This window comes from Giraffa tippelskirchi, chromosome 14 (assembly GCF_054371585.1).
Source record: "Giraffa tippelskirchi isolate mGirTip1 chromosome 14, T2T-mGirTip1v1.2.pri, whole genome shotgun sequence".
Lineage (NCBI taxonomy): Eukaryota > Metazoa > Chordata > Mammalia > Artiodactyla > Giraffidae > Giraffa > Giraffa tippelskirchi.
Window position 1 is genome coordinate 23,157,609 of NC_137288.1, and position 12,624 is coordinate 23,170,232.

The 12,624-nt window shown below is 38.1% G+C and overlaps 1 protein-coding gene across 10 annotated transcripts in view; it reads right to left on the reverse strand.

Annotated features, from left to right (window-relative positions):
• Positions 1–12,624, reverse strand: part of CCDC102B (coiled-coil domain containing 102B) — a 324,997-nt gene that overhangs the window by 229,734 nt on the left and 82,639 nt on the right. For all 10 annotated transcript variants that reach the window (XM_081562701.1, XM_081562700.1, XM_081562698.1 and 7 more), the window contains 2 exons: positions 6,131–6,737; positions 4,503–4,723 (listed from right to left, as the gene is read on the reverse strand). In XM_081562701.1, the coding sequence (XP_081418827.1) occupies positions 4,503–4,723; positions 6,131–6,721 (812 nt within the window). In that variant the 5' untranslated portion in view covers positions 6,722–6,737. The remainder of the gene's footprint in view (positions 1–4,502; positions 4,724–6,130; positions 6,738–12,624) is intronic.

Here is a 12,624-nt window from a genome sequence, read left to right on the forward strand (position 1 = left end):
ACATGATGAATAATAAAAAATTATACAAGTATACTTTTAATAACCAACATGTTTGTCACTTTGTGATTTCACTAACATTTCTCAATATCTTTCATTTTCAGCATTTTCAGCATCTTTCAACAAACAGCCAAAGCCATATATAGGTAATTTAATTAGAAAAGAGATGACTTTAAAGAATATTGTTAAGCTCGGAGATGCCCAAGAGGATCAGAGACCAAAGCGTGGAGGCCCACAGCCAGGAGAAAAACCCACCTCACATCACAGAACTGGTCCTCAGATGACCCCACTGCCTGTTGCCTTACATTATCCCGATATCAACTATGTGATTGACAAACAATAGGCTCAAATCAGCTCATTTAAGTAGAAAGGGATATTAATAGCACAAGGAATCTCTGGGAGAGCCAGAAAAGCAAATGGGGAACATGTGGAGTTAGGAACACCAGAGATAAAGCCATAGAAAATCTTCCCATCGGCACTACACCGCAGTCACATTTGAGGCACAGACATCACAATACAACCTCAGTGCTCCCAACTCAAGTCACAGGATGCTGTCACCAGACACAAGAGATCACTTTCGGCTCTGAAAACAAGATTGACCACATCCACTGTCTTGCCCCCTCACCAGGTTGGATTTTGTAGCACTCTTTTTGGAGTAATGCCACCTGCTAAAATATCCAGATGGCTATGTCAAGGGCCTGCAGCCTTCCTGCAAAGGAAACTGAGGCAGAAATGCACTGGCATTTTTATAGTCTATCCAGAGAGAGAGATTCTCTCATAGGTACAGGGCTGCCCAGACACAAAAGAGACACTTTACAGTAAAAAACAACAGAAAAAATGCAAAAAAGACACAGGACTGCCCAAACACGAAAGAGACACTTAACAGTAAAAAAAAAAAAAAAAAAATTAACTTGAAATGGATCAAAGGCTCAAATTTAAGTTGAACTTAAAGAAACAGAGATGTACATATATAACCATGGCTGATTCATGTTGAGGTTTGACAGAAAACAACAAAATTCTGTAAAGCGATTATCCTTCAATAAAAAAATAAATTAACAAGAAAAAGAAACAGAGAGGAGAGTGGTGGCTGCCCAGAGCTAGGAGGTGGGCAAAGCACGGTGATGTGGTCAAAGGGCACAATAAAATAGGCTTTCCCTGATGGCTCAGCAGGTAAAGAATCCACCTGCTATGCAGGAGACACAGGAGATGCAGGTTCAGTCTCTAGGTCGGGAAGATCTGCTGGTGGAGGAAATGGCAACCCACTCCAGTATTCTTGCCTGAGAAATCTCATGCACAGAGGAGTTTGGCGGGCTAGAATCCAGGGGGGTCGCAAAGAGTCGAACACAACTAAGCACACACACATTACCAGACTTGCATGAAGTTGTTCATCGTGTTGACTGAGGAACACACATGTATATTCACATCTGTGTGTGTGTGTGTGTCTATATTCCTATCTCATGCTAATCACTGGAGCATTTTCAACTTGGGACACCATCTCACCAAAATTCAAAATCTAATTTTATTAAGGAAAACCACAACATGTAATGAAGCAAAGCAAAACTCTTCTTATATTGAAAACAAATCAAGAAACATGGGTAAAACCTATGGCTGATTCATGTTGATGTTTAGTAGAGACCAACACAGTACTGTAAAGCAATTATCCTTCAATTAAAAATAAATTCGTTAATTAAATTAAATTAAAAGGGAGACTAAAACTCAGATTAATCAACACAAAGCCAGCATTTTCTAAGGGATGCAGGTGCCATCTGCAGTTTAACTTTAGAACTAATTCTAAAAGCTAAAACAGTGCATCAGAATAGTTCATCTCATCGTCTCTCTTACTTACAATGTGATTTGCTAAAGTTCCTCTTCCTAAATGTTTAGGTACATCTACTCTACGCGAGGATCAGTTTTCCCTCTCTCATCTCAAATTTCCTACCTGGGAAGTCATTCTTTAAAAGAGATCATAAATATACAAGTTCTCAGTACACAAGCAACTTCCAGATACTAAGTGACTATCAAACTGAACAATACTCAGAGTACAAATAATAGATAAACGTCAGTGTTTTCGATGAGGGGGTTCTAGTCAGTGACGATGTTGGGAATGAGTCCCTGAGTTCTCTAGGTTAATTGTTGTACTCTAGTCAAGAGAAGTTTCCCACTAAGTGGGAACATAGAAAAAAATACATTCCCATCTTCTAAACTCCAGCCACCCACTCACTGAGATTCCAGGGGGAAGAATTTAAAAGATTAGACAGATTTATTGTAACAGTGTATACTATATCCTTGGGAAACATTCTCTTATATAGAAGAAGAAGAAAAAAAAGACTCTTCAACTTCCTCCTGTGGATTGCTGGCTAATGTTAATTCATGGACTCTTGGGACTATTTCTTAAATGGGAGAGTAAGGAAGCAAAATGGAATCAAAAGTCCTGTTTCCACCTTCATTCTCTCTAGCCTGTCTACAGTTTATATATGGAAGCTGCTGAGAACTGGAGGATTTACTTACCATGGGAATTATTCATTTATCCCAGGAAGTCAAAACATAAACAATGTATACATGAGTACATGTGTACGAGTGAGAGTGTAAAGACACAAAGGTGTATCATTCAAGCTGGCACCTTGGGGAGTTTATATATTGGAAACACCATTTTCACATTATTCCTGTTAAGATATGTTGGTGAAGTAACATTGTGAGTGGGTTGGAGAGAAGTCTATAACCACTAAAAAGTTAAATCCTTCAAGAAATGAAGCCCAGAGGTTAGAGCTTGACTGAGACTTGTAGTTTCAGAGTACATTAATTGTTAATATGGGTGCAGGATTCTTGCCTGGTGAATCCCCATGAACAGAGGAGCCTGGTGGGCTACCGTCCATGGGGTCGCAGAGAGTTAGATGTGATAGAGCGTCTAAGCACAGCACGTGGGTGCAGGCACAAAATTCAATTTTATTCTCTTTTGCTGCTAATGTTGATCACTTCTGTTAGGAATTTACACTTGATAGTAGAATAATAAATATTTATTACCTACACAGATACTTGTGTTATCACAATCTGTGCATACACTGAGATACAGAGAAAGAATCTGAAACAGGGAATAGCGGTAGGAATAAATTTCAGAGGGACTCCCGAGAGACTTGTGGCTGACAGGAAAGGATTGACGGGTATAGAGCTGAGAGTATTTGTGAGAGGTCTGTGTGCATACTCAGCACTGTTTCAATCCATTTAAACCAGGGGAATTAAAACCAATATATAATAGATAGCTGCACACTATAGATGCACACTTAGTCATAATATATATCACTTCCAGTTTTTTTTATTCTGTCCATTAAGAATCTTATAACAAAAGAGAATGGAAAAATAATTGTTTTCAGATCCAGGGGCCACATTTTAAAGTACTATCGAATACTCCACACAATGCTAATAATTCTCTAGGGTAATCAAGAGGGAACAACAACAAAAAACTCATGTGGGGTAATGCATATTAGAGGCTGCTTTCCTAGGCATCCTGTTTGATCCTCATAAGATTTCAGTGCAGAAGGCAGAAGTGATACTATGTGACTTGTGAAGCAAAGTCATTAAAATACCATCTATTTCTCTCTGTGCCCTTCCGATGTTCACTTTCAGCCAAGCCATTATACCACGAGGAAGCCAAGTGGCCTCACAAATAGGCCACGTGAAGATGTTCCAACTAAGACCCAGAGGAGAAAAAAAGATCAACTGCCAGATCTGGGAGTACGTGAGGCTTCTTCAGGTGATATACTACACCCCCACCCACCTAAAGTCATCCTGTCCTTGGAGCCATCCCAGCTGAAGGCACATGTAGCAAGAGATGAGCTGTCCATACAGATTCACGCTCAAGATTCATGAGCAGAATACCTGGTGATTGCTATCTCAGTAATAATCATCACTGGGGAAGTTCTGTTATAAAACAATAGACCGTTGGAACACAGGCATCACTATCCATATTTTTATGAAGCTGACAATAGCACACTCTTGGCTAATCCAATATCACATATTTAGAGTATGTCAGAACAAGATGAATGTCAGGGTATATTAATCTCAAGTCTAGTGTCCTTCCTCTATACCCCAAATGGTCAGTGAAGAAAGCATCTTTTTTTGGCAATCAATACCTCACAAAACTGTGAGCTGTCCATTATGAATATTAACGTATCCAGTTTTACTGACTCACTGAAATCTATGAGTGCTGTAAAAGTTAGACAATACACAGGCTATTTTAACCATATACATTAGTAATTCAAATATAATAAAGGTGAATCTACCAGAGATGATGAGAACAAGGCTATGATAAAAAAATGATAAAAACTAACATGTTATAACTTTTCAAAATTCAAAAAATGAATACAAAATTCAACACATTTTTAAATATTAGTAATTAATATTTTAGTCATAGGTAAAATACTTTACCAAATGGCCAGCTTACAAGACTTCACAATTTTAAGAAGTTTGAAAGACAGACTTGATTAAGGAAGACAGTGATTAGTACTTACTCCCTTTCTTTCCATAAGACTTTCTGGAAATCATCCAAATGCCCCTGCAAAGCTGAAATTTCAGGCACTTCATTCTCCAGAGGCAGATTTATTGCCTGCAGTCTTAATCCCGGTCTCACTGTACAATTTTCAGAACCGCCATTCTTGAATAAATCAGGAGAGTCTAGACTGAGTTTCATCTCCTCACTTAATTTTAATGGGTCAATAATCAAACTTCCTTCCTGAAAGAAAAAAAAATACAAAACAATGATTAGTGTTGAATTTTAAAATTCAATGTAGAGAAATCATGAAAAAACATTTTTGAAAGGAAATAAAATGTTATGATTCAACATCAAATTTTTATTTTCATTTATTTATCATTCTCTAATAGTGGTATATGGTCAAAGTTTAACTTATAATTTCTCAGGCTTTTTTTCCCTTTCAATGTTCTACCTGTTCTAACAAAACAAGTATCCCCACAGTGTTTTAAAAGTTTTATTTACAATGAAATCTGCATTATATCTACCATAAACCCTATACATCATGGAAAAGCTTAACATTTTAGATAGAATCATAGAAGAGCAAGGTATTATTTTATTTTTTTGTTTAAGAGGTAGAATTAAATAGAAGCGAGTAATAATATAAGGAGTAAATTGTATAAACTATTTAAAGAGATAATATGAATTCCTAGTTTCCTTAAGCATGTTCTGTGAGTTGTTAATGAAAGAAAGCGAAAGTGAAAGTCGCTTAGCCAAGTCCGACTCTTTGCAACCCTGTGAACTATACAGTCCATGGAATTCTCCAGGCCAGAACACTGAAGTGGGTAGCCTTTCCCTTCTCCAGAGGATCTTCCCGACCCAGGGATCAAACTCAGGTCTCCTGCATTGCAGACGGATTCTTTCACCAGCTGAGCCAGAAGGGAAGCCCAGTATTTATCAAATTTACCATATGACCCTGCAATCCCACTCCTGGGCATATACCCAGGTAAAAACATGCCCAAAATGATACACCCACCCTGATGTTCACTGCAGCGCTGTTTATGATATCTAAGGCATGGAAGCAACCTAAATGTCCCTCGACAGAGGCATAGATAAAGAAGATACATGTATACAATGGAATATTACTCAACCATTAAAAAGAATGAAATAATGCCATTTGCAGCAACATGGATGGACCTAGAGATTGTCATGAAAAACAATGCAAGTACCTAGAGATTGTCATGAAAAACAATGCAAGTATAACTGAATCACTTTGCTGTACGGTAGATATTAACACAACATTGTAAATCAACTATACCTCAATAAATAAATTTAAAAAAAAAAGAAGAAGAGGAGGAGGAAATTTGGACAACAGACACACACAGAGGAAAAAGGATGTGAAAACACAGGTAGAAGACGACTGTCTGTTAGCCAAGGACGAAGGCCTCAGTGGAAGCCAGCCCTGCTAACACTTTGACCTTGGACTTCTAGCCTCTAGAATGTATGAGAAAATAAATTCCTGTTTCTGAAGTCACCCAGTCTGCTGTACTTAGTTCTAGCAGCCCAAACAACAAATCCAGTCACCACTGGTTTTGCTATCTTCTCCCGCCCCTCCTTGTGACCATACACAGCATTCACATATGCACATAATCTCTGGATTCTTTTCCTGACCTTACTATTTGCGTTCTCCTTGGTGGGAAATTCTCTTTTTCCCAAACACTCTCTGATGGACTCACACGTTTTGGAACCAATTTGCAATGGGTCTCTCTGTGCACGGGCCACTTCGAGGACACCGGGAAGCTTCCGGTCCTGGGTGGCCTCCGCCGCATGCGGCGAATGCTGCTTCTTTTTCAGAGCACTCAGCTCCTTCACGGCCATGTCTAACTTGATTCTGAGTTGCCTGCCTTCCTCCCTGGCGCTGTTCCTTTCGGCTCGAACTTTACTCCACTTTTCTCGCCAGTTAGCGGTGCAGTCCGACCACCACCGCATGGTCTTCTCCATCTGAGCGGCGCGGGCCTTGACCTCCTCCAGCTCCCGCAGGCGGAGCTCCGCGCCGATGTCCCATTCGCTGGTGCTCCAGGAGGGAGCACGGCCCCTGTGAGCGGCAGGAGACTGCGGCCCGAGAGGAGACGAACAGGAGCTACCGGGGTCCCCGGGGGGCCGGGCAGGTGCCGCCAGGTCGCATGGTGATCTGACCCCCGACTGCTGCATCCCGAAGATGTGTGTTTCCTCGATTAACCGATGAATGGACTCTAAATTCATGTTTATCTTTTCAGGCCTAAGAAAGGACAGAGAACATAATTGCATTTGAATTTCCTCTGCAATGATAAGAGCAAGACCTACCTTTAAAACGAACGTTGATGCAAACAAGGCATCTTTTCAACACTGCCTGTTTTTCTTTCCACTGTAACTAAAAATATAGAGAAATTCGTGCATACGTAACTATCCTCAAAGAAACAGAAATTGCTCCCATTTAATTTTGCCGAACAAATACAGATAAATACACAAAGACCCAATTGGGGCTGGCATGGGACATGAATAATTCATTTTAACAAATTCGGTTCTTTTCAGGTAATATTTATTGCAACATACATTGTCCATTAACTGCTCAATGGTCCCCTTTTCTCTGCTAACTAAAGCACGATTTGTTCAAGTAGAAGGCAGAAGCTATTGATCTCTGGAAGGGTAGAACTTCAATCCCAGGGGCTAAATCATGAGTGGTCTAAGTCTCCCATGACAGACCCCCATTTAACTCTTAAAGCAACATATGACTTGGTTCTGGCTGATGAGATGTGAGGGGAAGTCTGCTAGAAAAATGTAAAATATGAGAATGAGAACACTTTCATTCTGCCTTCTTCTTTTTTTTTTTTCTGCCTTCTTCTTACCCGAACAAAGTCATGATCTAGAAAGACAGCAAGTGTAAAAGGCATCCTGCAGCGTTAAAAATGGTGGAACAGAAGGAGAAAAAGCACCTGATGTAATGATGGCGCTGCAGCATGGAACATAGAAGCCATGCCTCTAGTCTCCTTGCTGTGTGAGAAGGATTACCCGTATTTACTTAAGCTATAATGAGTTTTCTGTTACTTGCAGTCATAATGACACCTAACTGATACATGGGTTAATTTCCTACCATGGCTCATATCATTATAAGTTCAAAAAATAAAATATTATGAGTAAGATGTAGTCTTTGTCCTTAAAGATTTTATAGTCCAAATTTAAAATACATAATATGCCTATAAAAATGTTTTTCATCAAATTTAGGATTACACTATGTGTCAAATCAGTGTTAGCCTCCTAGGGTGTTTACAGGGTCGTCCTCTAGGGAGCACCGCTAAAGAAATGATGGACTGTTTTCCAGAAATTAAGAGGCTTCACAGATGACACTGAGCAGAGTCTCAGCAATTTCAAAGCTTTAAAAGGGAATTAAAAACATCTTCATGTATAAATAGCAAAGACAAATTAATTGGTAAATGCAAACCTTTCTTATCAGTATATACACCCATTACCTCATTCAATATAGCAACATAGCCACATTGAGGATTTAGCAAGTGGAACATTTTCTTTAAAATAAATTTTCAGAACATGCAGGTTAATTTACAAATTCATAAAGTTCTGTGTTTGTATAAGATCACCCATTTTTATTATCAAAGAAGATTTTTCTGGTGTAAATAATCTTAGATAACATTTTATATTCATGATATTAGTTACTCCCTTTTTCATTTCCTTTTATATAGTTACAGATCATAAACTGCCTTTTTATGAACCATCTATTTAATCAACTGAAGGGGTTTCATTATCTCAATTAAATTACAAAATAAACTTTGATTCACTGGAAAAAAGACAATATAATATTAAATGCATATTACTTTCAGTTGTAGAAAAAAACACATTTTAATAAGTATTCTGTAGAGATGCCAAATCAATTCACTCCTTATTATAATATTTATGATAATAATACAGATTCATGGTAATTATTTTTGTTAGCGTTAGTATATGTCCAATCATATTTGAATTAGTGCTGACTTGGAGTAAATGTTCCATTCATTCACTATAATTCAGAGGCAATGGTAATATAACTGATCAAATTTCTTGTACCTTTAGTAAACCAAGACCAATATTTAAAAAAAAAAGAACTCTTAATTACAGTCCATGCTCACTTGCTCAGTCGTGTCCGATTCTTTGCAACACCATGGACTGTAGCCCGCCAGGCTCCTCTGTCTGTGGGATTTTCCAGGCGAGAATACTGGAGTGGGTTCCCATTTCCTTCTCCAGGGGATCTTCCCAACCCTGAGACTGTGTCTTGTGTCTCCTGCATTGGCAGGTGTATTCTTTACCACTGAACCACCTTGGTATCTGTATATGTATATTTTTATACATATAAATATTTAATGCTGTGTTTATTTTGGTAGAAATTTCAAAATGAAGACAGAAAATTTATTTCAATATATTAAACTTAAATTTAACCTTACTATTTTAAAAAGTAAATCCATATCATAAAATTGTAATGTCTTTAAAATGTCTCATTAACTTTTATCTCACTAGTTTTTTGAAGACTCGATAATTGGATTCTGGTACATGGAGATCTTACCTGTCAATTAAGTCTGTATTTTTTCACATCTGACTAAACAAAATTGAGTGGGATTTAATTATTCAGCCCTTGAACTTGAACAATATTTCCTGTCCTAAAGTGTCTCTCAAGCAAGTGTAAGTGGTGATATGTAATCCTTATGCGTATTTATTAAAGCATTCATTTTTCTCTATACATTTGTACCAAATCTTCATGTTTTATTTCAGATGACTATGAAAGCATTTGCCAGTGTTTGTAGCACAGAGCCTTTGATATATGGGAAAATATTCTAATGCTATTGAATCTGATTTCTTATATTGATTTTTGCATCGTTTTTACCACAAATAAAGGAGCGGGGAGCACCAGGAAACTCTTGGAGGTGATGGACATGTTTATTATCTTGAAAATGATGGTTTCGTGAGTGCACACATAGAGCCAAGCTCATCAAATTGTGTACAGTAAATACATGCAGTATTTTATACCAGTGACACCTCAGTAAAGCTGTTTTTAAAAATATCAGGCTGCCATGATTACTGCAAGTAGTTTTGAATGCAGGGTATAGCCATACTAATAAAATTTGGTGGGTCCACAATGTATAGATTATATTACTAAATGCATTATTTCTTGCCCATGAGGAGTTTTATGTACGAGACATCGGACTTCAGAGTCTATTGGTGCAAGTTCTGACTGTCATTTCCTAGGTAGGTGATCGTGCACAAATCACACAAATTGCCTTTGACTCATGTCCTTATTTGTAAAGGAAAATAGAAATTATCATGTGCCTTGTTAAGTTCTTGTGACCATTAAATGGGAAACTGCCTACGGATTGGCTAGCCCAGGCTGTCTCTTAAGCAAGGTGACTGTTATTCTCAGTGCCATACAAGTCACTCATATGTCACCGTGGACAGTTGTACTATTTAATTTTTTCAGTTTCTTTCCTCTATTTTGGTTTAGTTAAAAAAAAAAAATTGGCCACATTGTGCGGCATTCAGGATCTTAGGTCCCCCACCATGGATCAAACCCATGACCCTAGTACTGGAAGCAAGGGGCCTTAACCACTGGACTGCCAAGGAAGTCCCCTCCTTCCCTCTCTTCTGAAAGAGAAAAGTGAAAGTGAAAATCGCTCAGTCGTGTCCGACTCTTTGCAAGTCCATGGACTGTAGTCCATGGGATTCTCCAGGCCAGAATACTAGAGTGGGTAGCCTTCCCTTCTCCATGGGATCTTCCCAACCCAGGGATCGAACCCAGATCTCCCACACTGCAGGCGAAAAGCTGTGCTTTAAGATTAGGGATAGCAACAGATAAATGTGATTTATAAAAAAGGTCTGAATATCATGGAATAAGGGTATATAATCTCAATTTTTACAACATATGAATATTATTCAGTGAAATGTTCAGTACTATAATTATCTCTATCCCAGATATGAAGAAACTAGGGCTGAGGGTCCTGATGCAAGTCAGACTTGGTCCCAGTCCAAATCAGACACTCAGAAGGAGTCAGCCACAGAAAAACATACGGTTATCAAAGTGAAAAGAGAGCCAGGGGAGAAATAAATTAGGAGTATGGGATTAGCAATACAAACTACTATACATAAAACAGATAAGCAACAAAAACTTACTGTATAACAGAGGAACAATAGTGAATATTTTATAACAATGTATAGTGGAAAATAATCTGAAAAAATACATGCATATACATATAACTAAATCACTTTGCTGTGTACTTAAAACTAACTCAATATTATAAATCAGCTATACTTTATTAAGTAAAAAAATTAAAGAAAAATTAAAGGAAAGATAAAAAAGATGTCAGTCTGTTTGGGGAATTAAGGAACTTTGAATCCAGGGCCAGTGCCTTTCCATACCCACTCTGTTGAGATCATCTTTTAGGTTAATTCATAAATACGTTGGGCAGAGTTCCATTCTGGATATTTTTATGTTCAGATAGCTCCCATTAAACCATCCTACAAGTAGTCGGCTGATCCTGATGTTGTGTTTCGAGTGAATTCATTCTCTTCCTCATTGCTTAAAGGAGCTGCAAGGTCCGGCCTTGTCCACTGCTCCGTGTTTTGGCCACACTGGTGTGTCTGTTCCTTGCACAAACCTCGCCTCAGTGATCTTCTCTGTGCAACCCCATTGCTAGGCAGGAGCCCGGTCCCCTCTCCCCACACACCCACTACCCCATCCTTTGGGTAGCAGCTCGTGGGACCTATGCTTGCCTCTCTCCCATTGCCTGGAGGCCCTACCTCTGAGGTCCTCCCTTTGGCCTCCTCTGTGATAGTGACAGTTCTTCTGCCATCTTGGGATCTTGTTAATTACCAACACCAACCAATCAAGCTAACCATCATAAATTTTAACTCTTTTTGAAAGAAATAAGCAGTGTATTGTGATTTAACACACACCTACGTACTGAAAAAAGTCTCTCTCATATGATGTCTTATGTTATCAGAAGAATGAGGTGGACCAGAAATAAAAGCATTTTTGGCAGAAGTTACTTTATCAGAACAGAACAAAACCACATCCAAAGAGATTTTTGTTTTATTGTTTATACTTATTGTTTTCCATTAACCTATAGGAAATGATTTCTAAATGAAACCTGTCTTGGGTTTTTTTTTTCCCTAAGAAGTATAGGATCTCTAATGCACATGCAATAATGTTACTAAAAGCCATAAGCAAGGAGAAAATAGATTGATTCAGATACTAAAAATAATGTTAAAGAACATTTGTTGCTATATACATGACGCCATTCACTGTGGTAAAAGAGAAAAAGAAGAACCAGATTTTAATATTCAGGAAAGTAAAACATCATCTTGCACTATAAAATGTGGCCTGTTAAATGTGCACAAGTGGTTAGCAAGAAAACCTATGCAATTTTCACAGGCCAAAGCAGAAAAATATAAACATTTTTAGGAGTGTTTTGCAAGAGAACACTAAATATTAAATGTGAAGGTTGCAGGTGTGATAGTCAGGTAAATGAAACAATTACAGTGAATGACAATATAACATCACATCAAGATAGATCAAGTGTTGCCCACAATATTTTTAAAATATAATATTTAAAAAATCCATACATTGACATGAATCAGCCACGGGTTTACATGTGTTCCCCTTCCTGGACCCCCCTCCCACCTCCCTCCCCATCCCATCCCTCTGGGTCATCCCATTGCCCCGGCCCTGAGCATTTGTCTCATGCATCGAACATGGAATGGTGTTCTGTTTCACATATGATAATATACATGTTTCAATGCTATTCTCCCAGAATGCCCCACCCTCACCTCCCTCAGAGTCCATAAGACTGTTCTATGCATCTGTGTCTCTTATTCTGTCTCACATATATTGTAAAGTAATTAGCCCCCAACTAAAATAAATAAATTTATTAAAAAAAAAAAAAAAAGGAACCAGAAGCAGTCCATAAAACTCTCTGAACATAGAAAGTATTTCATTTAATCTTAAAAAAAAAAAATCCATACACTGTGTCAAATTATACAGACAGTTATAGTCTACATTTGTTGATGTGAATGCAAGATTTTAGAATCATATAGAAGCAAGAAATACTTGCACAAAGAAGGCAACTAAATAATATAAAAGAAATATGTAC